General features: G+C 46.2%; 1 protein-coding gene across 2 annotated transcripts; it reads left to right on the top strand.

The window, feature by feature from the left end:
* Positions 1–1,808: 1,808 nt before the first annotated feature.
* Positions 1,809–21,924, top strand: FADS2 (fatty acid desaturase 2). 2 transcript variants are annotated; one of them, XM_064657105.1, is made up of 13 exons: positions 1,809–2,278; positions 6,782–6,892; positions 8,249–8,446; positions 8,876–8,977; positions 9,938–10,063; positions 11,506–11,566; positions 11,861–11,937; positions 12,103–12,200; positions 13,050–13,146; positions 13,935–14,014; positions 14,832–14,957; positions 16,326–16,399; positions 21,084–21,924. In XM_064657105.1, the coding sequence occupies exons 1-12, from the start codon at positions 2,072–2,074 to the stop codon at positions 16,375–16,377; spliced, it is 1,335 nt and encodes a 444-aa protein (XP_064513175.1). In that variant the 5' UTR covers positions 1,809–2,071; the 3' UTR covers positions 16,378–16,399; positions 21,084–21,924. The 2 variants fall into 2 exon arrangements, with proteins under 2 accessions (XP_064513175.1, XP_064513174.1); XM_064657104.1 differs by lacking the exon at positions 21,084–21,924 and having other exon boundaries at positions 16,326–20,667.
* Positions 21,925–26,741: the final 4,817 nt, after the last annotated feature.

Below are 26,741 nucleotides of genomic sequence, written 5' to 3'. Positions count from 1 at the left end.
GAAGTGTTCAAGGTCAGGTTGGACAGGGCTTGGAGCAACCTGGTCTAGTGGAAGGTGTCCCTGCCCATGGCAAGGGGTGGGACTGAATGATTTTTAAGGTCCCTTCCAACCCAAACCCTGTGATTCTATGGTGAATTCCTTCTCCTGCTCTGACCCAGACAGTGCCACTATAGAAAGGATTAATAACCCTTCCATTTATTCATGGAAAATAATCTCAAGAAAAGATCCCTATCTCCAGGAAAGCTGGGGGGTCACACCTGCCTGGCCCTGGAAAGTGGTCACAGAAACTCTCAGATGTGAAAAAAGCAGCAGGGAAAGTGCTGTGAGTGGTTTCTGCTCTTGCACCACAACACCTTGTGTAACATAATGACAGGGATTGGATAGAATAAAGTGCCCCACGGCAAGGAAAAGATGGCATTGTCCCACCTGTTCATAAAATCATGGCCCTTGGCAAGCAAACTGGCTGAGATCAACCAGCTCTCTTTTTGACACAAGGAAGCTGTGAAGTCTGGCAGCCTCAGTGGCAGGATGGCAAAAATAGAGCAAAACAATGGTAATTTCAGGCAGAATTGCAACATCTTTTCAAGCCTGACAGTAAAAAGGGAGGTGAGAAGTCTGGGGGAAAAAAGAGAGACAAAGGAAAAAAGGGGATAAAAAAAGGGATGAAAAAGGGAGATATGTTTAAAAAGGGTCAAAATGTTTTAAAAGGTAAAAAAGGATAAAAAAAGGGGGAAGAGGGAAGAGGGGAAAGTGAGGGAAGGGGGGAAGAGGGGAAAGGAGGAAAAGGGGGAAGTGCGGGAAGGGGAGAAGGGATAAAGGGAGGAAGGAATGAAAAGAGGGGTAAAGGGGGAAAAGGGGAGAAAGGGGTGGAAAAAGAGGGAGGGTAATGGGGGAGGGAGAGAGAGAAAGGGGGAAAGACTGAAAAGAAGGGGGAAGGGAAGAAAGAAGGGAGAAGAGAGGGAAATGGGAGGAAAGGAGGGGGAAAATGAGGGGGGGAAAGGGGGCAAAAGGGAGAAGGGGAAAAAAATAGGGAAAAGGGGAGGGAAAAGGAGAGAAGAAGGGGAAAAAGGAGGGAGAAATGGGGAAAGGGGAGGAATAGGGAAGGGGGGAAAAGGAGGGAAAAGGAAGGAAAAGAAGGGATAAACGGGGGAATGAGGAGGGGGAGAAAAAGGGGATCGGAGAGGGGGTAAGTGGGAAAGGGAGGGGAAAGGCAAATAAAAACAAAAAAAAAAGAGGAAAAGAAAAAGGGGGAAAGGAAGAAACAAAACCCAAAAAAAAAGAAAAAAGAAAAAGAGAAAAACAACGGGGAAAAAAAAAAAAAGAGGAGGGGGGGCAACTCTTTAAAGCAGGAGTAAAAATCTCGAGAACACGAAGCCCAGAGCGAAGAGGAGGAGGAGGAGGCGAGGGGCTCCCTCCCGCCCCCGGCCCCGGGCGGGCGGTCCCGGCCCGCGGCCGCCCCGGCTTCGAAAGATCGGTTCGGGCCAATGGCCGGGAGCGGGAGGGCGGCGGGACGGCCGGGATTGGCGCTGGGGCTCGGCTGATCCCGCCGGGAAACCCGCCGGCACGGGCTGGGGGGGGGATGCTGGAGGGGGGGAGGATGCCCTGGAAAGCGGGGGGGATGCCGGGGAAGGGGGTGGAAGGAGGATGTTGGAGGGGGGAGGATGTCGGGAGTGAGAGGATGCCCTGGAGGGAGGAGGTGGCAGCGGCAGGGGGGGGGGGGGAAGGAGGAGGAGGATACCCGAGGGGAGGGATGCGGGGGGGGGGGGGGGGGTGTTGGAAGGGGCCGAGCTTCCCACAAAACAGGGCTATGTGCGAGGAGAGAGTGCACCAGTGCGGGGACAGCCAGCCTAGGGGGCACTTCCGAGCAGGCGGAGAGATTCCAAGGGCTGGGAAGCGAGAGACAAAGAGAAGGGAGGACATGAGCGAGGGCGAAGGGGGAGAGCAGGGGATCAGCTGAGTCAAATCCCGCAAGGAAAGCCCTTCCCCTCCGGCGCATCCCTAAGAAGCGCAGGGACAGGTTCCCCCCACAACCTCACCCTTGGGGCAAGAAGACAAAGAACGGAGTGGCCCCATGGGGAAAGGGGGAGAGCAAGGGGGGGATTCGGGGGACCCGGCGGCGCAGATCCGCTTCTACACCTGGGAGGAGATCCAGAAGCACAACCTGAGGACGGACAAGTGGCTGGTGATAGAGCGAAAGGTTTATAATATCACCAAGTGGGCAAACAGACACCCGGGGGGTCAGCGAGTGATCAGCCACTGCGCCGGCGAAGATGCCACGGTAAGGACCCCCCGCACCGACCCCCGCTGCTCTCCCGGCTCCAGCAGCATCCTCTGACAGCTCCTTCTCTCCCTGCTGGGTCTGAAGGGAGCCGGCTGCCTGCCTCTTCCCTCTCCCAGTCTCCCTACCACCTGCTGGACATCCAGCTCAGCCCTTTCGCTGCTTGGAGGAGCGAAAAGCTTGATCCAAATAGATGCAGCTCCCTGGAACCCTGGCAATCCGCAGCCCAGAGATTGCTCGGCTCTGCCTAAATCCTGCTAGTTTGCCTTTGTCTCGTTTGTGCTGTGCCTGGAGCTCTGAATCCAGGAGCAAAATGTCCCAAATCTCCCCCTTTCTGGTGTGTCTGACATGCAGAGTCACACAGCCAAGCACAGGAAGGGTTAAGGAGAGGCCAGGCTGTGTCTCAAAGTTGCTTCTGTGAGGAGGGTGAACTTGAGGCTTTAAAACAAGAAGCTTTTTGGTTTTTTTCCCCAGGAGCGAATTCTCTAGAGAATTTGGTTACAGGTTGTTACAGAAAAGAAAAAAAAAAAAAGCAAACCATTTGCTGCTGCTCTAGCTGCTCCAGTGCTGGGTTCAGCCACCTCTCAGGTTTCAGCAACTTAAAAAACAAGAAGCCAAACCAAACCGAACCAAAAGAAAACCCCAACCTCGACAAAGGAACAAATTAGAAATAAATTGTTTGTTGTCTGGAGTTTCCCTCAAAACCACCTTCCTCAGAAGTGCATCCAGAGAGTGTTCTTTCATCAGGGTACATTAATAAAATCCAAACTGCCTCAGAGCTTTTCCCAAAATGTGCAGAGATCAAGCAGTAACATTAACTGTTGATCTCCCACAGCTCCTGACACCTTAAGAAGGAGGAGGTTCCATGTGTTACAAAATTATTTGGCAGAACCACTAACCTTACCTTTCCATCAGTCCCCATTTCCCTGCATTTCGTGGTAATTTTTCCATTCTTTTCCTTGAAACACGGAGCCGCACTTTGGCATTCCTGTCCCTTTCCAGTAAATCCTCTGAATGAATAGCTTTCTCCCTCAAAAAGATGGGCCAGGTTTTACTTTCAACTGCTTAAACACAGAGCTGGTGAAACTGGAGGAATTTGACTCCTGTTCCCAAGAATTTAACTCCAATATCTCCATTAGAAACCAAAAAGCATCAGCTATTATATTTGTCTGGAATCCTTAAAAGGGAGGCTGAAATACAGGTTGGTGATTCTAGGATTGCTGGTCCTCCTCCCACCTCCCCACCCACCTTCCCACCCTTCTTACATCTCATGCCATGAAGTCACGGTCTTAAAAATGCTCTGAAATTGTTAAATCACCACTCTGAGCCCTAAAGCAGGATTGGCATCAGTTTTCCAGCTTCCCTGTGGTGAATAATAGTTTAATGCCAAAAAAACCTCTCTCATTAGGCGTGAGAAAGGCTTGGCCTTGACTCTGTTGAGGCTTTAGCTGACAAGTTTTATTCTGTGTTGCAAGGTATCACAACTGGGAGAGTTTAGGAAGAGGAAAAGGCAATGATAAAAATTCCCACGTTTACATCCCTATTTTGTGTACGGCTTCCATCTTTTTCAGATTCTCCTTAGCAACAAGTGTAGTTGGCAGGGAGTGCCAGGACAAGGGGGAATGGCTTCATACTGACAGAGGGTGGGTTTAGGCTGAGATATTGGGAAGAAATTCTTCCCTCTGAGGATAGTGAGACTCTGGGATGGGTTTCTCAGTTAAGTTGTGGCTGCCCCATCCTTGGAGTGTTCAGGACAGGTTGGACAGGGTTTGGAGCATCCTGGGATAGTGGAAGGTGCCCCTGGGGGGATGGAATGAGATGATTTTTAAGGTTCCTTCCAACCCAAACCATTCTATGAGTTTTAGGCCACACTTTAACACAACATATTAGTGTGGGACAACCTGGTCTGGTGTCACGTCATGCACCGAACAGGAAGGCAGGGACACCCTGTAGTATCTCTGTTTCAGGATGTTCAAGGATGTGAAAGAACATCCTTGTGCCGATGCTCTAAGCACTTCAAATGTCCATACCTCAATTATACAAAGCTTTTTTGCGTCAAAAGCAGCAGGAATAAATCCCTCTTACCCATATCCTGTAAGACACTTCAGCTTATTTGGTCAGTAGAACATAAAGCTGGGAGGTCAAGTGCCAACATCACACAGCGCTTCCCAAAGACTATCTTTTGCCTTTTGCTTTTTATCTCCTGTGGTACAGAACTGAGGACAATCTCAAAATTCAGATACTGTCTAATATTCAGGACCTATTAATATAGGAGATACATGACATATAGCTAATAAAAACATTTCTTGTTGAGTAACATTGTATTTTGACATCCACGTTTGCATTTCTGACCAGTTCCAACCCCGACCTTTCATCCCACCCAAAAAGAAGTGAACTATTCAGTTCAGGGGCAGAAAAAGGAAAAGGCCCTGGAAAAGGCATGACAGAGCATTTATAGGCATGTCTAGAAAACAGGTTACTGGCAGGGAAGCCCCAGGTAGACAAAAATACCTTTTAGCTATATTAATACACCTAAATTAATACAACACAAACCAGCAGGATCTCCAGCACAGTAACAGGCAGTACCCAGTCAGACTTCCAAAGACTTTTTTTTCCCATTAGTTTAAATAATATTGAGTTGAAATTCTTCTTACATGTTCACCCTCTTCCTCTTTCCCCTTCTTCCCCTTTTTTTCACCCAAAATTGCACAGCCTTGCAGTAGGTACAGTCAGCTCTTCACTCCCCCATTCATTCTGCTCTTCTTTCCTCTTTTATACCATCTGAAAATTGTCCCAAAGAAGGGAGCCAGCAACCAGAGTTAACATTTCAGTGATGTATTTGTGGGTCCAAGAGCAGAAAATGCTACAGTAACTGTTTACATATATGTACATATATACACATATACACACAAATATTACCTCCCACAGCAAAATTTCTACGGTCAGAGTACTATTTCAAAGCTCAGTCCAAAGCCTTGGAATCAGGTGAAAGGTGCTGTTGCTTTTGGTGGACTTTGGGCTTTTGATGGAGGTCAGCTCCCAGCAGGGTCAGCTTTCACTCTGCCCTTTCTGTTTAGAGCCAGGAGGGAGACCTAGTTGGTCCCTATAATTGTTAGGCAAGGGGACAAAGGTGGAAAGGCTGAAGCACAGTACTCCTGACTCCTGGTTTTAACTCTTTTTTTTCCATACTGGTCTTATCATTTCATGGAACTAATCTTCACAGCTCTCCTGGGTGAATTCCAAGAGTTAACTCTGTGCAATAAGGAAAGGGCAAGGACAGAATAAGGGGTTCTGATCTTGGTCAGCTTTTTGTCCCCAACACTGTGTTTGGGTTAAAATTTAAGCCTTGGTATGTGAAAGGAGGGGTGGGCAAGATCTCACTACTCACATCAAATATGCTCCCATCAGGCACCTGTAGGATACAGGTAGACAAAAACCTATGGGAAGGGAAAGGAGTAGAAAAAGAGAAGAGTTGGTTAAACTCATGAATTCCAGGATCAAATCAACTCTACAAACAAGGCATTATTCTTCCATATTAGAAGAAGCCTTGAAAATAAGTAAGAAAAATCATATTCCAGCTGGTTTCCTGCTTTTCCAGCCACAGGAGTATATAGGATGGTACTTATCTCACAGGTTTCATCAATATTGAGTTTCATTCCTCAAATTAGATTCTGTTGCTGAAATTTAACAAACTATTTATGTCTATTAGCAAGTATTACAGAGACTTCAGTGAAATGCACCCAACATTTCAGACATGCACTGAACAGAAAATACACAGTAGAAATGACAAGAAATCTTATCATATGTATTGATAACTATGATAATTTGAAGATTTCTAACCTGCTTAGCATGGTTGGGTTCCTCTCTAAGGCTTGCGGAACAGCCAATGTAACCAGAATATGGTTCTAGAATGAAGAAGAGTTAAGGGAGCACTCAGTTACTCATCTTACAGAATAAAAAGAGAAAGGCAGGCTCCAAAATAAAAAGTCACCAAATTTCCTCAGCTGTTTTACTGCTGGGATCTACAGGATCTATACCCAGTAATATTTTTTTTATTTGGGGTGGTTTTTTTGTATTTTTGGTATTTTTTGTATTTGCAGTTATGTCCAGGTTCAGTCACCACAGTCAACCCCCCCCCAGCATCAGACTTTCCAAGGGTATTTATATCCTAGTAGGGATTTGCACAAATTCCTCCCTGCCTACCTTCTAAGGGAATTAACAGGGTTTAAGTATTTAGTTGCTTAGAAAACATTTCTTGAGGTGCCTTTCACCATATGGCTGAATAACTTCCCAGGTCTCACCATTCCCTTGAGAATAGGGAAGCAAATCCATTTTGGATTTAAGGTGGAATTAATGCAGTGATCACAGAGGTGGAGGTCACCTCCTGCCCCTCTTTCACAGGTACATGGGGGGCACAGCTGTTGGAGGTGGAAGGGAATGACACAGTGAATAGGAAGCACATTTTACTCCTGAATCTCACAGTTACTCCTGTTTCCACTCCAGGATGCATTTCAGGCTTTCCATATCAATCCCACCTTGGTGCAAAAGTTTCTCAAGCCATTGCTTATTGGAGAACTTGCTCCAGGGGAGCCCAGCCAGGACCGAGGTAAAAATGTGAGTATTTTTGTCCGATTTTTGGGTTCATGATGGGTATTTCCATCATTTTTAACTCTTGGTATATTCTCCAGGTCAGAAGCAGGCAGACTGTAAAGGTGTCTTCACTACAGGCAGCTCCAGAGAGGGAGGAAAATTCTCAGTAACTAAACATCTCCACGTAGCAACACACACATCCCAGTACAGATTTAAATGTCTGTGGGAGTGGGGTGACAGGTTCAGACTGTGTGTGCAAGCCTTCCCTTTGCCACAGAGCCACTAACAGCTGATTTCTAGGCTGGCCTGATCCCATCCTGAAGGGAAATGGGAACTGAGACATGTGGAGTGGGAAATGTGCAGCAGCTCTGGTGACTGGGGTCCCTTCTGCTGTTCCTTCTCTGGTGACAAGCTCTAAAACATGTTGCCACTTGCCTGTTGTGGGGGAAGGAGAGGAGTAGGCAAAGAAGTCTGAATAGGCTTCCAGACAGGTGTTCACCACCTCAACAAGACCTAAATCTCATTCCCTGTTTGCTCTGCAGCTCCCTTTGACACATTAATCCCAGGGAAATGCCTCTTTGAGACTCCAACTGGCTTATCCTGCTGAGCACAGTACCAGCAAAGCTCTGGGGAGCACATTGTGCCATGCATGGCATGAGCAGAGGTGACCCAGATGTCTCATTTTGGTGGCTGTGCTAAGGAGCAGCAACCCACCAAGCAGCTTTTCCACCCACTCACCATTCCCAGGGCAGCTCTGTCTCCCTGCCAGACTGTTCATCCATAATTCAGGCCCAGAGTGTGGCACGACTGGCTCCTGCCACGAAACCCAATCCTGCCCCGATGTTTGTGGCTGGCCATGATTATGATATATCTGTGTCACTCACAATAGAGGAGCCAGCACTGACCCCCAGTGACCCAGGAATGCTCCTCATGGACGAGTGCACAGCACTGTCCCACAGCTTGAATAGACGACCGTTGCGCCGATATTGGATGCTCATCATCAGAGCTCTGGAATTCTGCACAATAGCACTGGTTTCCCTCTTTCTCCAGCTTCTCTTTAGCACTTGGGAAGCTCATTCAGACAGGAGTCATCAGGTGATATGATTCTTGACACAGCCAGGTCATGCTGCTGATCCACAGCAGGAGGCTTGAATTACTCTCCTGGCTCAAGGTGTAAAAGGTCAGGATGTGGGCTCAGATCAGCCAGGATGTTTATTCATAGGGAAGTACTGTGAAAAGCTGTAATACAGGGTGAATATGGAGGCAGGTCCTTTACTTCTGGAGTAGCCAACCAATGCAGGGTCCTTAGCATGGAATTCGTCCTTCAGCTCATTCGGATTCACTGAAAAGCCTCACACTGCTCTTGCCTGTATCTTGCAGTCTCAGCTGGTGGAGGATTTCCGGACCCTGAGGAAGACTGCAGAGGACATGAACTTGTTCAGAGCAAGTCCTTTGTTCTTCTCTCTTTACTTGGGCCACATAATTGCAATGGAAGTGGTGGCCTGGCTGATGGTTTCATACTTTGGTACTGGCTGGATCACAACCCTCATCCTGGCCTGCATCCTTACGACTTCCCAGGTGAGAACTTGTAGGGATGGAGCACACTGGCTGCACAAATCACTCAGGAGAAGGACACTGTGTGCTGAACTTTTCATATTACATTATTGATCAGTGCAAAACAGTCACACCAGTGAAAAATACTCACAACTTACCTGCCGCTGTGGTGCCTCCTGATTGTGGCTCACACATTTTTCTCACCTTTTTCTCTTTTCCTTCCACATCTGGTGGATTTGGCAGTGTCACTATTATGGTTGGATTCATGATCTTAAGGGTCTTTTCCAATCTGAATGATTCCATGATTAAATGTTCTCCTCCAGAGATCTTCACCTTCTCACTCAGTTAATTCCCTCCTTCCTCACACTCACAATGTGCTTTCTGTCTCTGTTTCTTCATGCTTCACTCTGATTCCAAACAGCTTCCTAACTATTTGATTTCCCTTCATCCCAGGCTCAGGCAGGGTGGCTGCAACATGATTTTGGACACCTGTCTGTCTTTAAAAAATCTTCCTGGAACCACATTGTCCACAAGTTTGTCATTGGACACCTGAAGGTAAAGGACACTATGGAACCAGGGCTCTGTAGAAACACCTGTGGGTCACTTTGGCTGTGTCAGGGTAGGAAAAAGCAGCTCTAAACTTTCCCAAAGTGAGCAGAAGCATAAAGAACTTTGTGACCATTGCACATGGAGCTGTTGTGCAGAAGAGATAAGAGATTGTATTCATAGCTGATTCAGTAATTCCAAAAGTTCCAGTGGAATCACTCTAATTTATATCAGCTGAGGACAAAGCTTAATATTTTTTTACATCCGTATTTTTGCCATGCACTCCAATAAGGAATAATATCTTTCAAACATCCCATCCTGCTACATGCCACCCATTCAAGATGCCTTCAGGATTTCTATCCTGGGTAAAGTCCAGTGCAATCCAGGCATTTCATCCATGTGCAGCAGGAACCATTCTCCCAAACCCACTTTGTGCCTCACAGGCAGAGAAGGGAAACAAGAATAATAACTGGCAAGGCAGCAAGAGTGGTGAATTTGGTTAGTGTTAATCAGTGGTTGGATTTGATGATTTTACAGGCCCTAAATGATTCTATCCATCCCTGGAAGTGTACAAGGCCAGGTTGGACAGGGCTTGGAGCAACCTGCTCTAGTGGAAGGTGTCCCAGCCCATGGCAGGGGGTTGGAACTGGATGGTCTTTAAGGTGTCTTCCAACCCAAACCATTCTGTGTGGGAAGACATGGTGACGTGTAACTCACTGAGAGTGTATTTATTCCCTGCCTTTCAATATGGATGATCCTTAGTGAGGGTGAACCATCCCTCTGGAACCAGCAGTCTCATATCAACCAACAGCTCAACCACTCCCTGCTTGTTGCTATTTCAAAAGCAAATAACATTTTGGCCATGATCTGAGTTGCACCAGTTTAGTTTATATGAATGATTGGGTAATCCTACCTTTAGAGGAGCCGGAGCTTCCCATGGATGAATCCCTTGTCCTTGTGTCTGCCCAGGGTGCCTCTGCAAACTGGTGGAACCACCGTCACTTCCAACACCACGCCAAGCCCAACATATTCAAGAAGGACCCAGATGTGAACATGCTGCATGTTTTTGTCCTTGGAGATACACAGCCTGTTGAGGTAAGAGAAAGTGGATACAACATGGAAAACTACTGTCCTAAAAGGGCTTCAGGCAATGATTGCGCAAATCCAGGAGTTGGCTCCTGTTGGTAGACATGACTTGCACAGTCAAGACTTCCTGGAATGCTAGAAAGGAAATGTTTAATCCAGGGATTTCATCTGGCTACATTGTCTGACAGGAGTTTGGCCATCACACCCTCCCCAACGCTTGGGCTGAAGAGCAGGGTTGACTAATAATTCCCTATCCATCTCCTGTGCTGACCACAGGAGAAAGTGTTTTGGGGTAGCTTGGGGAAAACAATGCAGATGGGGTTGGAAAGAGAGCAGAAAGCCCTCAAAGGCAACTTCATCCTGCTGGCTTGAAATATCAGCGTGAGGGGGAAATTGTGTTCCTCAGTCCTTCATCAAGAGCATTTCAACACTGATCTTCCACTTCCATAGCAAATATCTTCCAGCATTAGTCAATCCAGCTGTGTCCCAGATGATCTGCACAAGGTCTTCTCCACAGAAACAGTTGAGGGGATATTGTTTGCATAAGAATATTTTCTCATTTTTTTACATTAACTGACTTGCTGCACATGAATGAACAGGCTACATTAAGTGATTTTTAATTCAATCTGTCCCTCTAGAGCCAAAATATTTACGTCTACTTATAAAAACCTACGCAAAGACTTAAACCTTGTACCACCCTTTGTCTTTTTCACAATGGAACAAGGATTTCTAGTTTACAAACAAAAAAACCTGAAGAAAATAAACAAACAGGTACCTGCAGCAAAGACCATACAGGGAAATACAACATTAAAAATGGTTTCTCAGCCAGCTTTTATACTATTGAGAAAGTAACTCCAGAGATATATAGGGGACACAGATACTGGTATATGGTCATTGGGAAGTTGCTGTGCTGGGAGCAATAATGCAAGTTTACAGCAATCCACGTTCTCCAGGCTCCTGGTGGGAGCAATCCTGGAGCTCAAAAAAAACATTTCTGTATAGCTTTAGATATTTCACTGTGGAGGTGAGGTTTGGAGACTTGGTGCTTCAGTTTTGCATGGAAAACTACACAAGGATCGTTGCCTTGCACAGACATTCTGTGTAGTGACTTCCAAAAAGTCAGGCTTTATGCCTATCACATTTATATCAGGAATGATGGAGGTGCTGGCAGATTTTATCATGGCCACAGGCATGGCAGAAGTGCATTAAAATGCCATCAGGCTTTCAAGGAAATAGAAATTACCTGAAGATCAAGCCAGGAGGCTTTATAAATGAGTTTACACCTAACACAATTACAAAGTCATGATATTTAATCATCCCAAAACACTTCTTAGCTGGTGGTGGAAATTCAGTCAAAACTCTGCAGCCAGTAAATAAAGCATTGCAGAGGCTCTGCTCCTACTTGTGAGTGGCACAATCCAAGGCTGAGCTTTCTCCTCTGTGTCCTGCAGTACGGCAAGAAGAAACTGAAGTACCTGCCTTACAACCACCAGCATGAGTACTTCTTCTTCAGTGAGTATCTGCCCTCCACTTTTCCCTTTTCCTGGAATGCCAGTTGACCCTTCCAGCCCTTACTGTGTCGGCAGAGCAACTCCTTAAATCTCAGCTCATCCCACCCTTCCTCAGGACTACTGTGCAGGCCCCCAAGTCAGGACTGGGAGTAACCTCCATGGGAGATGCTCCATGGAAAAAAAAAAAACAGACATGTTCCCAGTTCCCTGGGACCAGTCCCAAACCACCAGCTTCCTCATATCACATACCTTCCCCGCTCCTCTGATGGCCAAAACATTTCCCTTTGCTTTGCAGTCTTCCCACCTCTGCTCATCCCTGTGTATTTCCAAATCCAAATCATCTCGACCATGATCAGGCACAGGTTCTGGGCGGTGAGTGAAACGTTCCCTCCATCCTTGTGGGGTCTGGCTGTTCCATAGGAGATCACCCTGGAGCAGGGAGGGAGGGATGGATTACCCAGTGTCCCCAGCATCACCAGCAAGGACATGTTATCCCAGATGGGCAAAGGGATGCCTGATGTCTTCTCTCTTCCCTAGGACCTAGCCTGGGCCATCAGCTACTATCTGCGCTACTTCATCACATACATCCCATTCTACGGCCTCCTGGGATCCCTGTGTCTCCTCACATTTGTCAGGTAGGAGATAAAGGGCATCCCTACTGCTCTCCCCTCCTTCCAGTGCCAGAGAAGTCCGGTTTCAGCTCTGCTCTGCCCTTTTTTAGGTTCCTTGCTGTGTGTTATCTTGGCTATTCCCACTGCTTCACTTCCCTCTTACCATCTCCCAATCCCACCTCCCTGCAGCACAGATGGTTCTGATGCTCAGCATCTCCCCCTGCACTGTGATGGTCCAGCCAGGATTCTCCTTGCTTTCCTCATTCCCTGTTCACATACACTGTCCAATCCCAACATGTTTGCGTGGTTTTTCCACTTTGGTCATGGCTGGATGCTTCCAGGGTGCTCAGGCCACCCTTTCCCCGAGGTAATTCTATATCTGCCTCCAGCCTGAAATCAAGCTGAAAAACTTATCTCAACTGACCCATTACTTCCAAAATTTCTGACCAGGCTCAAAGTGTAAGAAAAAAAAGCAAAATTGCAGAAAACAAGCCTAAAGACTTAAACAAGACTGGTGAACATCCTAGAAAAAGGATGAGTCCAGGCAACACCTTGTCAACATACATCTAAATCTCAGTTAATCTAAGTTACAATAAAGTAACTTCTTGGTTAAAGGGAATAGAAAGTGCATTTATGCAGACTGCTGTACAGGTGCTAAAAATGCCATTTTATACCATAAGCAATAAAAAAAGCCACTCTAAATAAAGAAGCCTGAGGCAAAGTTGAGACTTTGAGTGGTTCTGAGAGAGCAATTTATTTCAATACCTCAGAGAAATATCCTTCTCACAGGTTGTGTCTCCTGATGCTTCCTGTAAACCCCACCTGGTGTCCCCACCTATGTATCAATTGTCATGATTTCTCCTGGTTTTGAAGGTTTCTGGAGAGTCACTGGTTCGTGTGGGTCACCCAGATGAATCACATTCCAATGGAAATTGATTCCGAGAAGCACAGAGACTGGCTGAGCTCTCAGGTAACTGGGAGGGGAAAGGACACCCCAAACTCCCCCCAAAATGGAATTTACTCCAAGACTGGGTTACCACTACCCCCCCATGTAGTGTAGGGCGTCTGCCCATGACACCTCCCATAAAGATGTTCTTCCCAGAGCCAGCGCTGCTGGGTCAAGATATGAAAGACCAAAACTTTGGAATTAATGTAATCAAAAGGTTCCCTCAGACTGAGGCCATATCAGGTTAAAGAAGTATGATTTGGCTTTTCTGTGTGCTGAATTTTGGCACATAGATACAAATAGTAGAGACCCAGTGAAAGTCAGAGCTGGAGGGAGAGCTCAGCATAGCCAGTTCAGAGTGCAAGAGGATTTTAAGAAAGAATATTTAATTTTACAATCATTAATAGCAAGAATAGCTAAGAAATATTGTCAGGATACTCAGACCTTGCACTTAAGGCAAACTGGGAATTAACTAGATGGGATGGAAAAGCAGGCTTTGTGTCCATGCATTTTTCCTGCCCCATTTTTCACATTGGTACTGTTGTCAACCATCTGATTTTTCTGGGAGAGGCTGAGATTTAGGAGCCTGGGCTTGGATTGCCACATTACTTTACCACCAGTCAAACCCACGGACTTTGACTTACTTCAGGTTTACTCGACAGTAAGCTCTGAAGGAGGATTAAAGCTCCCCTTTCTGCACCCAGGTGGCCCCACCATGGCAGTGTCTGCACTCTGACAGCTCAAGCAAGAGGAGCTTTGGTCTGATTTTGGGGTAAGATGTTGCTAATCCTCACCTTTTCTTGCCCTCACAGATGGCAGCCACCTGCAACATTGAGCAGTCCTTCTTCAACGACTGGTTCACCGGGCACCTGAATTTCCAAATCGAGCACCAGTGAGTACAGACCCAGCATCACTTGGCCTTGCTACCAAATACTTCAGCTTTCATCCTCTCAATTCTAATTTGGGGTTTATTTAGGAGTTATGATTATGATTATGAGCTGTGGGCTCAAATCCTAAGCAAACTACTTGAACTTGAGTATCCATATCAGGAATCTGCTCTCTCCTAAAGCACTCCACTGTTTTATAGTGTGTGGGACTGCATGGGCTGCCGGGCACCAGGTTCCAGAAAAGATGTTAAAACTAGGGCCACATGGGCAGTCTGTTGCCAGTGACAACACGAAATGTAAAAGAGATGGCTTTTAGGGTGAAGCTTTAGGTTTGGAAGTCAGCTTAGGAAATGTCTGTTAAACAGCACTGGGCAAGGTGCCCCCAGATCCTTCTTTACCTGTGTCTCTTCCATGAGCTTCCAGGAAGTGGGAAAGGGGTTACTGGGGCTAAAATTTGGCAAGAAACAGTTATTCCCAAAGGAAATGGGCAGCCATGAGAGCAGACTGAGGCTGTTCCCTCCCTCCTGCTGCCCTCACATTGCACTTGTAGCATCCCCTCTTGCACAGACTGACTTTCATTGTGTCCTGAACGCAGCTTTGCTTTGAGGCACAGCAGAAGAATCAGTTTTCACAATCTCCTTGAAACAGAGGGCTGTAAAGCATGGATGTGTCTGTGCCTCTCTTCCTTTTTCTGCTTGTGCAGCTTGAGGAGGAGGAGGCACTAGTAATGAGCCCCCTGAGGATGTAGACAGAGATGCCCATCCCTTGGGGTTTGTCTCCAGGGTTTTCTCAGGTTTGTTTTTTTCTCTCTCTCTATTCCAGCCTGTTTCCAACAATGCCACGGCACAATTTCTGGAAGGTGAAGCCTTTGGTGAAGTCATTATGTGCCAAGTATGGAGTCCAATATGAGGAGAAGCCTCTTGGGAAAGCATTTGTAGACATTGTTGGGTAAGGTCCTTCTGGTACCACCTGCAGCTGCAATTCATGGTTACAGGGATGGGACATCCTGTATTTTCTAGCACAGAGAATTCAGAACACTCTAGACCCTTCAGAAATACCATGCCAATGTGTTGTTGCTATCAAAATACCAAACACACAACATTTAGATGGGTACTAACCTGATTGTGGCGCTTGGGGACATGGTTTAGTGGTGGCTCGGCAGTGCTGGGAGACTTGATGATCTTAGAGGGCTTTTCCAACCTTAATGATTCTGTGATCTAACAGGGACCTTTTTTTATAACACTCTTTTTGAAATGCTGCTCTGGCAGCTGGTGATTCTTGGTTTTGGGAGCTGGCAGCAGATCTCCAGGCTGAAAAGTGAGATGAATCAAAGGGGGATGAGTCAGGTTACAGCCCGTGCTGCGTCCCATGTGAGCTCTGCCAGCAGCAACAGGCTGTTCCCCACAGGCAGAGCTGGAGACGAGTCTAATAGTCCTTGTCAGCAGCCTCTGTGTTAATGTTTCTGTCTCAGTTTCTCCAAGGGGAATAATTTATGACAGGGAACATGAGAATGCATCCTGCAGTCCAGGGATCTCCTGTACAAACCACTCTAAGCAAAGGCAAATTAAAGTGGGTTGGCCACAACGCGCAGAAGAGCTGAAAACTGGCTCAAAACCTGCTTTTGTCCCCAGACACAGTGAGGTGATACCCTGCACCCCACCACATGGTCCCCACAGGACCACAAATAACACAGAGGGCATCAGGGGAAGTTCTTGCTCGCTCCAGCTCTTCTTGCTGTATCTGTTGTCCTGAAGAAAGACATTTGGTGTCCTAAGGATTCATATTCTGGTGTCCTAAAGGCTTCAGAACCTTTGCTCTGGAAAGAGGCTGGGAGAGCTGGGGTTAACAGCCTGGAGAATAGAAGGCTCCAGGCTTCTTAAAGTCTTAAGAGCCCCTTCCAGTGCCTTAAAGGGTCTCCAGGAGACTTGGGAAGGGACTTTGGACAAGGGATGGAGTGACAGGACAAGGGGATATGGCTTCCCACTGCCAGAGGACAGGTTAGATGGCATACTGGGAAGGAATTCTTGGCTGTGAGGGTGGTTAGGCTGTGGCACAGGTTGCCCAGAGAAGCTGTGGCTGCCCCATCTCTGGAAGTGTTCAAGACCAGGTTGGATGGCACTTGGAGCAACCTGGTCAAGTGGAAGGTGTCCCTGCCCATGGCAGCAGGGTGGAACTGGATGGTCTTTAAGGTCCCTTCCAACCCAAACCATTCTGTGATTCATATTAAAATTCAGTAACAGGCTTCTTCATAGGAAAAAACCCAACAAAGACAAGATTCAGAACCCAAACAAACTTGTCTTCATTTTCTTCCCACAGGTCCCTGAAGAAATCTGGTGACCTCTGGCTGGATGCTTATCTCCATAAGTGAACATGAGTCTTACTGGGGAGGTGTGAGTGACCGGGAGGGATGGGAGGGAGCGGGGGGGAATCACACTTGTGTCTTTTACTCTCAGATCTCAGTCTGTATCTACACGCATGGTTGGAGGGGACTTTCTTGTCTTGTCAGCTGCTTCTGGTGCAGGCTCAGGCCACCTGTTGAACCCAGACAGATTTAAAATGTGCTTCAGAGGATGAAAAGCGATGCCAGTATTGCATGAAACAGAAGGTTGGGAGAGGATGATGAGGAATGTTTAAAAAAGGGGCATTAATATCCGACCTTGACCTTCTTTTTCGCGAGATCCATTCTAATTCTGCCTAAACCACACAAGCCCTGATTCACACATGAGTTTTTAGGCCTCAGAGAGTGTTTGCAATCTGAGGACACCCCAGTCAGCTCATGCCTCTTTCCCATGTTTGTGTAAAAGAGGAATTACCTCCCACAGGACCGGCAGGTGCTGGACTGTGCTGGGGCTTCCAGCCCTGCCCAGAACCCAGCTCCCTCCTTTCCCTCCCTCCTTTCCTTCTCTAATCATAGCATCCCTTTAGCCCAAGCTGTGACACTGACCCTGCACAACTAACCCCTAACCGTATTTTTAGCATCATCCTCTATTTCCAGGGGTCTGTAGAAGATTTTTGGGCTTAAACAGCCCAAACTCTCCTTTAGGAGAGGGTCTGTTTTCTCTTTAATGAGCAGCAGGTCTGGCAGAGCATTATGGCTGCTAGGAAATGACACAAAAGACCAAAACAAGTCACATAAGCAAAACTTGCTAATTGCTCATCAGTGCCCCAGAGGAGCCACAAATGGTCTTTTCACCATCCTGGGCTGCAGAAGCACAGGGTTCTGCCTGTCTGCACATGCCTGGCAGGCACCAAAGTGCTTGTCAGAGGCCAGGAGCCATGGCACTGTTCACTCTTCCCTTGGGAACAAGCAGAGATGAAAAGGAGTTCTCCCTGTGAAAGGACGAGCTGCACAAACATTCAATCTCAACCCTTCTGGAATCAGGACTGACCGGGCTGTGCTCATGATCTGAAACCTTCTGGAGAACCCTCTCCTGGGTTGTCTAAAACTCAGTTTTCTGCTCAACACCTAATTACCAAAATCCACTGATGGTTTATCAGGAGATGTGGTTGAACAGCATCCAGCTGCTTCTGTAACAGGCAACCTGATCCCAGATAAATCAAGGGCTTTAGATCAGGTGTAATCCAACAGAAAGGACACACCTTTTGGGTTATGACAAAGGGCCATGGTTTCAAAAGCAGCCTCCAGCTACCAGAGCCATCTCAGTGCTCACTGGAAACACACAGGAGGGAGACTCTGGTTACTGTTCATGCCTCATTACTTCCCTCAGCTCTGAAACTGGATCTTCTCTATCAAATCCTTGAATTCCAACAGCATCCCACAGAACCAGCAAGGTGTTTCATGAGCAGAGACAACTCTGGGACTGTGGCCAGCGTTTCAAAAAAAAAAAAATGTACTCCCACCCCGCTGCCTTCTTTGGAAAATAAAATGAGATTCTATCTTTGCTTACAGATGGGAAATTCAGCATCGGGATTGCAACTTAAGCTACCTAGCAGTAGTTAGAGTTTGTAAAGGGCTTGTTCTGGTGTTCTTGGCCACCTGAATATCACTAGGAATGTTTAGGATGAAAAACTTCTGTCTCCAGGGCACCTGAAGCTCAAACAGACTTGGAGCAAACTGATTTCTAATATTGTAAACAACAACATCCTTCTGGGTGCTGTAATTTCCCAGACAGGTAGTAACAAGCTAGTCTGGAATCGTGGCTAACCTCATTAAAACTGCCTTAATATGTGCATCCCTTCCTGACTCTTTGAATGTATCTCCCTGTCTGTGCCACCACAAGCCCACAGTTGGATCAGCAGTGCAAGCTTTGAAATATTCAGCTTATTCTTCTGACAGCCCACATTTTTTGTCACCTCTCCAGTTCTTATTTCCAGAGCAAATATTTTCCTCCTTAGCCCTGTTCCCTCTTCTCTTCTTGGGAAACTGTTTGCTTTGTAGCACCTATAGAAACTGCTCAAAGCTTGGCCTAGGTAAATAGTTCTGCTTTAGCAGCTTGGCTTTCCTGGGGGCCACTGGTCAGTTGACTGGAAGAACTGGTTTTCTGCTAAAAACTCAACACAAGAGCCTGGTCTGGCCTAACAGGAGGCAGCAGCTGATGATGGTGGTGGCTAAAGGAACTTGAAAGATTCAAGGAGAGCAATGATCTGCAGAAGGAAAGACCAGCTCTCAGGCAACGTTTTTTCCCCAAAACCTTGGTAAAAGGGAAGAAGGGAGGACAGGATTGATCTTGAGATTCAGCCTCATGAAAAATTCCTTTTCATGAAAAAAAAAAGTTCAGTTGCTCAAATCCAGAAATAAAACCTGTGCACTGGTGGAGTCAGAGCTGATTTCCAAGTGTCATGGATGGGCCTTGCTCTTGCAAAAGAAAAAGGTCTTTTCTCAAAAAAACAGGGCACCAGCCCTCTATAAATAGCTGGGCATTTATCTTCTTAATTGAATTTTTATGTGCTAAAAGTTTGTCTGCTGGAAATACAAGATACTGGTAATTTTATTCAGGCAAAGCCTCTCTGGCTCATATGATTTTTTTTTCCCCTCCCTCCAAAAAATCCAGCACTCTGTGTTGGAATTCAAGGTATTTCTTAAGTGCCTTGATGCCTTGTTGACTCCCCATCCCTGGAAGTGTTCCAGGCCAGGTTGGACAAGGCTTGGAGCAACCTGTTCCCATGGAAAGTGTCCCAGCCCATGGCAGGAGGTTGGAACTGGATGATATTTAAGATCCCTTCCAACCCAAACCATTCTGGGATTCTATAAATTCTTCATCCTTTAACTAGAGCAGGTCAAACAGATCCCTGACAAAGAGCCCTGGAAGTCTGGCTCAGTTTGTTTTATTATCAGTGTAAGTAGCATCAAAATAAAATTAGGCTTACAGGAGATATTCCTGAAGTTTCAGTAGAACTGCAAACATAGATGGATATAAACTTCACATCATGAGCTTGCTTGGCATGGTCTCTGTCTCCTAGGCAAAACCTAGGCAAAAGGCAGCAACCAGTCAGACACAACATCCCTTGCAGGTTAAAATTTGCCATTAAAATGACTGAAACTCAGAATTTAAACAGAGTTTTGCCCGGATTTCTGAGGACTCTAACTTGTTTCTCTGAAAATAATGAGGTGAAGTCTTGTTCGCTTTCTCTCTTGATAAAGGTCATTCATTTGCACTGTAATGACAAACATGGAAAAAAAAAATCAGTAAGACATGCTGGGAGCCTGCCAGGGGTTATTGAACCCAGCTGCACCACATCACTGGCACGAGGCAACGGGGAGAGGCCACGAGCTGGAAACACAAAGCTGGTTTCAGGGCAGATAATCGAGGGAAGGGCTGGGTTTGCTTCTCCTCACACATTTCTTACTGGGGACTGGAGTAGGAGGAGATGGAAGCCCAGGAAGGTTAAGGAAAGTTGGCAGGGAATGGCATAAACTGCAGCAAAGAGAAGCCTCTGGGCAGGAGAGAGATGGGCATGTGCTTTGTGAGGACAAGGACAGGGATGGGAGAAATTTGGGAAGGTAAGGGCTGGGGAGGGATGCATGAGAGTGGGAGGAAAATCGCCAAGGGGGTGAAAGGAGAGAAGAAAAAGCAACTTGGAATCAGATGTCCCATGTTCTCCCAACTCCAGGTGTCTGCCTGGAGAACTGTGCTGGAGAAGGAGACAAGGCAGGGCAGAGCTTGGGCTCAGAGGAGAGACAGGGGCTGGCGACATCCCTAAACACCTCATGGTGAGCTGGATCTCACATGAGCTCCCCCCACCCAGCTCTGAGAGCAGGGACTGACTAGAAATGGGAATTAAGGGACTTGCACTGGGGTTTTCCTTTTAAGCATGGATTTGAGGAATCTAGATCCCAACTGCTCACTGAAATAGGGCTTGGGAGGCTCAGAGCCTCATCTGGACCCATCTCCAGGCACCATCTGGGCACTCTGGCTGGATTTGAGGTCTTTGTTAGGGCAAAGACATCCTTTTCCTTCTGTCACAAGCTGCCATGTCCTAGCCATGGCCTCTCCTAGTAGATGCTTTCCTAAGAAAGCCTTCCTAACAAAGCCCTAACATTCCCAATGTTAAAAGAGCAAACCCACATTCCTTATTAGGACAGGTCCTGATTTTTTCATTCTTTAAAAATAAAGTATTTCAGTAACTCAAAAAGAACAATTTTTTCTTGTGTACTCTGCAACTCAATAAAATCATAACTATTTGTTGACCATAAAAATGCTTTATGTGGTTTTTCCAGGCACATCCAGAGTCACTGGAGTGCTCAGGGAATCTACTTCCTCTTGGAGTACCTTCTGCCATACAAACCCCCTAGCAGGTGGCATGGAGATGCCAACTAAGGAAGGTGGGACATTTATAGGGCAGGAATGTCACCATCCAGGTTTTGCTCCGAGATCAAGAACTTATGATGTTCAAATTCAGAGCTTTGAAGGGGCAGGGCAAGATTTGGCATAAAGGGGAATTCAAGCCTGAATTTCAGATTTAATCTTGTAACTGCTGTTTTTATCAGTTTAAAATCAGACCCCAAACCAAGAACACTGTGGAAGCAAACTCTGAAAAAGGGTTTGGGATCAGACTTGCTGATTATGGTTTCTCTTGGTTTTTCTAACTCTTTTGTTTTGTTTTTTTTTACAGAGCTGGTGATTGTGGAAAGTCCTTTTTGCACTTCACATGGTGAATTTAGGGAAATTACTTTTATAGCATGGATAGGTTTCTTTATCAGCCTTCACACAGCTCAGGAACAATGGTGCTGCTTTCCCTCATCCTGGGAATAAGCACCAAAGGAAAGGAGACCTTCCTGTCAAAGATTTGCCTGGCCATCCAAACTCAGCCTCCAGACTGTTCGGGGAGGCAACCGAGAACCAAAAATTGTTGTGAAAACTTCATAGAAGCATTTTACAGTTTTCTAAAAGTCAATTTTCTGCCCATTCATGGCTCATCCAGGGCTATGGTGAGCAGCTTTTCTAATTCACAGCTTGGATCCAGTGCTTTGGTGAGCCTGAGGTCAACACCATCAGTGGGTTTTACGTCAAACACCATTTGAGGACAAGGCCATCAGTGGACTTGAGGTCAGCCCAGAGGCTTTAGGAGAACTGGGAGACTGTTGGTTTTTCCAAATAACCCCACTTAGATCTCAATCATCAGCTGGAGCAGCATGAGAGCCTGAGGCTGTGAGTGGGAAGCGCAGAGGCTGCCCCAGTCACGAGACTAAATGATGGTTGGGGAAGGCCAGACTGGGCTTATCTGCCACCTTAAATCAATACTACAGCTTTACCAGAGTACACAGGAATTGCTCCATAGGTAAACCAGAGAGCAGGTCCTGTGAGCAGTCAAACCAGAAAATGACCCTACTTGCCCCATTTTTGAGACTTTTATTTAATCCTAGAATAAACATGTTCCCCTAATACAAACACAGGGAGCTGTTACACAAAAATAAACTGTTACAAATCAATAAAGACTTGGCTTTCTTCCCTGGGAGTACAGCTGTTCCCAGGATGGCTGAGCATCCCAGGACAACATGGCTTGAACCTCCAAGCATTCCAAAGGAAGATGGCTCAAAAGGGACCAAGGACCTGGAAGTTCTGGGATCGCATTCTGGATTAAGATGCCTACACCAAAACACTCTCTGCTTTTCCACAGGGCTTGTATCTCTGCTGGGAATCTTCAAGCATTAGCTGAAATGCGGAAAGACAGACAGTTTTCCAAGTTTTATCTTCCATGAGTTTAGACTTAGCCTATCCAAAGGTCAGCCCATTGTTCAGCTGAGAATTGGGAAGCCATTCTGCCCCTGTGAACCCAGTACACCTGGCTGCGTGATTTTTGTACTTAATTTATCTGGTTTTAAGCTGTGAAAGACTAAAACTTCCACAGGTTACTTGAAATTAAACCTTTTCAACTCCCTCCTTTGAGATTAGCACAGGGATAGTCAGGAATCTAAAGCAGGAAATCAACATAAAATGCACCTAAGTTGGACTTGATGATCTTGAAGGTCATTAACAATATTGCTTAAAAAAAATGTTTTACTAACTCTGCAGTGGCCCAATTCCAGATGTCTCAGGAAACTGTTTCACAACATACCTTGGCATCAGCATGGTAAGAAACATGTTTATGGTGCTCAGACATGCAGTTTTTACCCAGATGGTGCAAGGAGGTACCTTGTTACACAGAATCCCAAAATGGTTTGGGTTGGAAAGGAGCTTTAATGTCCATCTCATTCCACTCCCTGTCATAGGCAGGGACACCTTCCACTAGACCAGGTTTCTCCAGCTTGACCTTGGACACTTGCAGGGATGGGGCAGCCACATCCATGACCTCCCTTTTTGCAACAGGTTTTTCAAATTCTGTTCAAATGACAAGTTGAGCCTCATTAAGTATTTGTGCTGGGTTACAGCATATTATCATATATTTTATTGGGCAGCTTGAAAAATTAGTCTGAATTCCTCAAATATCATATAGAAACACTTCCATACCGGGTCCTGCTTACACCATCCCTCTGTCCTGGTTGGCTGCAGATTCTACAGAACAGGGTATAGGTGAAGGCAAATATTCCATTCACATTTCCACACAGACTCATTATCCATTTGAAAACTATGTTATAAATATGATGAAGGGAATAATCCAGGATTCTAGAATTCGAAAGCAAGCCAGGAGATTAATTATGCCCCCATGGCAACCCCTATGCAAAATATAAATAAAAGTGTTATCTAACCCCCCCAGAGGTTGGTGGGTGCAAATTTCCACTGAGGTAAGTGATGATGTTTTCTTAAATATCCTGTATCAGAGCTCTTCCCACAACTGAGGTTTGAAGGTCAAGCTCAGGCTACTCAGGTCAAGGGAAGCTCAGCAGAAATCCAAGAAAGGGGTGGGAGAAGGTCAAGGAGAAGAATCCTCCCCTGGAAGCACCACCTTCGCCTGCAGCACCCTTCTGAGCACAGTTAGGTAACCACACAACTACATTCAGGTGCTGGATGTGTGAATGACAATGAGAGGATTAATCACCTTAATTGCCTGTGATTGCACTCATCCTCCTTCAAATGGGTGTGTCTGGTTCATTTGCCTGATTAAGTTCATTGGCCTTAATTATCTTGGCCTCAGATCTGTTTCATTAAGCAGCAAATGGTTTTATATAAAACACAGGAACCATACTGCTCTTCCTCCATGTGTTTTATTCCCTTGTTGCTTACAAGGTGCCTGATAAAACCTGAAAACTTGGGTCCTGGGTTGCAGAAGATGCTGCTGGTTTCTGGCTGGAGCCAGTTGCTCCTGCCTGGCCCAATGAGCATCTGCAGGTAAATCATTCTGAGCTGAAATTACCACCCTTTGCAAGTCTATAAAACCTTCAGGCCACACTCATAATCCCAGATGGACCAAAGCAGCACAACCTGTGCTTCACCATCACCCAGGGGAGGGGCAAATAAAGTGTGAACCTAAATCAAAGTGCTGCTGCCAATTCCAATTCCATCCCGTGCTCATTCTTGTCTCCTCATCATGCTGGAGCTCACCAAATGCTAAAATTAAGCACCTGATTTGGTGAAAGTATGCAACTGAAATGCAATCCAACAGCACTAGAGGGCAAGGCATCACAAATCCAGTGTTCCAGTGACATTCCAGCATCATGACTCCTTTCACATCCTGCAAAAAGTCAACAACTCAATAATAACAAAGTGTCTGGGCTTGAATGTTGCAGCAGGAGATTCTGGGCAAGTCAGGGACTGGATAAGCTTTAAAAATCTCTTCCAACTCAAACCACTCCATGACTGTGATAATTTCTGTCTGCATAACTGAAAATAAAATAAATAAAAAGCAAAGAGATGTTGAGTCTGCTCTGTTCTGTGATGAGCAAAGGAATCATGCACAAAACAGAAGATAGAGATTAAGAAGCAATTTCCTTTCTGCAATGTTTCCTAACAGAGAGGGGCAATCTTCAAGGCCTCTATTGAAATATGTGGCAAATGGACCCGAGTTTCAGAGAGGTTCTCCTGGATGTGGCAGTGTTAAGACAGGGATGAGTCCCATGTGCTGCAGTAAGAGGGTTTAAGACATTTGTGCATTTTGAATGTGTAAATCCAGGGTTTTAAAACCAGCATGATGAAGAGGAAATAGTGACACCACAGCTGTTGACATCAAAATGATTTCTGGGCTTTCAAAACTCAGTTGGGTCAGGCACTGACCAGCCTGACATCCTCAAACTCTACACATAAGGTCTTCTCCACACACACACACATAATTTCAGTGCTAGATGAACAAGATTTGGAACTCATATTTCCTCTGTTAATGTTCCTGTGTAGAAGAAGCTTTAGGACTAATGGAAGCCAGAGGTGCCAAGACTTTTGGGTGGATGCAACACTTCTCCTGTCCAAAAGCATCATGGGACCATTAGACAATTCCCAATGCTCCAATTCCCCCCAAGACAATATTTGTCACTGCCTTCAGTTTGACTGAAAGTTGGATTAGTGCTTCATTCCCTCTTTGTGGCTTTTGCCAACTGGTATTGATGGCCTGACAAAGAGGAAGATCACCAAGGGCAACAGGGGAATCACATCTTCCAGCCCCAGCTGCTGATGCAGAAAGAGCAAAGGTGCCTCTCAGTCGTGACCAACATACATGTCCGTCATCAGGAAGCATCTTAAATTGACTCTAAGGTGATTAACAGAGCAGAATTAGCCCGATGAGCCAGGGGAATTAAGGGCAGAGAGCTGTCCTTGAGCCAATATCCCATCTACATCTGCCAGAGGAAAGCCTGCAGTCCCAGAACTGGAGTGGAAGCAGAAATTAGAAACACGAACAAAATCTTTGGTTAAAAAGTGCATGGGGTTCTGTCTGCCCACGTGAACCCCACTAAAAGCTCTGTAAGTAGCACAGGAATGAGTGCTGGAGTTTTCACTGCAAAGCTTCCTTTTCACAGCTCTCCTCTCTGAGACAGACCCACAGGGAGCTGTTTTGGGACTTACTACTCCTGCACGAATGGCTGTGAATTCCTTTTCTGTCACTGATGTTACTTGTAAGTAACGACATTTGTACCAGTGACTCAGCTTTTCCCTTGTAGCTGACGTCTTCTCCTACAAGGGGAATCATTTCAAGTTTAAGGCAAAAGAAAGTTAAGGATTACCTTTTCCTTCCCAAACTTTCTCTGCTGTCTCTCTGCTCCATCATCTGAGGTAGTGCTGTCACATCTCCTGAGCCAAGGCACCACTGTGAGCTCAGATTTATCAGAGAATCACTGGATGGTTTGGGTTGGAAGGGACCTTAAAAATCTTCTAGTTCCAACTCCCTGCCATGGGCAGGAACACCTTCCACTAGACCAGGTTGTTTCAAGCCCTGTCCAAGCTGTCCTTGAACACTTCCAGGGATGGGGCAGCCACAGCTTCTCTGGGCAACCTGTGCCAGGGCCTCCCCACCCTCACAGGGAAAAATTTTTAACTAATATCTAATGTAAATCTATTATCTGTCTAAATCTAAAAATCTAATCTATTCAACTTAAGGCCATTCTATAACCCATTTCTCCTTTCACATCCAGCCCACAACTAGTCCTGGTCTCATTGTCTCTATGCTCCCTTTTCCTTCTAATCCACCCCCAAACAAGGTAAAATTCTCACTTCTCTCATCTTTGGGTTGTGCACCACACACCTGTCATCTCACTATTGCAGTTTATCCCCTGCAAATTCAGGGAAAAGCAAGGAATTACCCCCCTGGGGGCCTGTTCTGGCAATTCTCTGAGTCTTCTATAAATCAGCACAAAGTCCATCTGCCTCCACAGCCTGGCTCAAGTCAACCTTCCAGCTCAGCCCAACAACCCTCGTACAAACATGGGAATATTGACATGATAAATAGCAAATCCCTTGGCTCCCAGCACCAGTGCCACCGCAGGGATTGCTCCTGTTGGGAATGTGTTGCCTTGGCAGAGTTGACCAGCCCTCAGTGCCACGTGCACATTGAAAGTGCAGCCAGATTTGACTTTTCCTGGCAGGGCCACACTCCCTGAATGCCTGGAATTTCCCCATGGCTGACACAGTGCTGCCTATTCTGCAATAATTCCCGTTGCTTTGATAGATTCATGCTGCGGGAAGCTTTGAAACATCTGACTTTTTTGAGGCCAGCTGCTTATCTTCTCCCGCTTTTCTTGATTGCACCTGGAGCAAGCAAGCAAACAAAAAAAAATCTTTCATTTGTTGGTTCCTGGAAACACACAGCTCTGAGAGCATGTGGGGACAGCCTGACCGCTGAGCAAAGCCTGATTTACAGCCTTGAGCAAACCTGGAGGAGCTCTGCAGGCAGGGGAAAAGACAGGACTAG

The sequence above is a fragment of the Pseudopipra pipra genome, chromosome 6 (genome assembly GCF_036250125.1).
Source record: "Pseudopipra pipra isolate bDixPip1 chromosome 6, bDixPip1.hap1, whole genome shotgun sequence".
Taxonomy (NCBI): domain Eukaryota; kingdom Metazoa; phylum Chordata; class Aves; order Passeriformes; family Pipridae; genus Pseudopipra; species Pseudopipra pipra.
The sequence above is the reverse complement of the archived record's forward strand: the minus strand, read 5'-3'. Positions and strand labels throughout refer to the sequence as shown.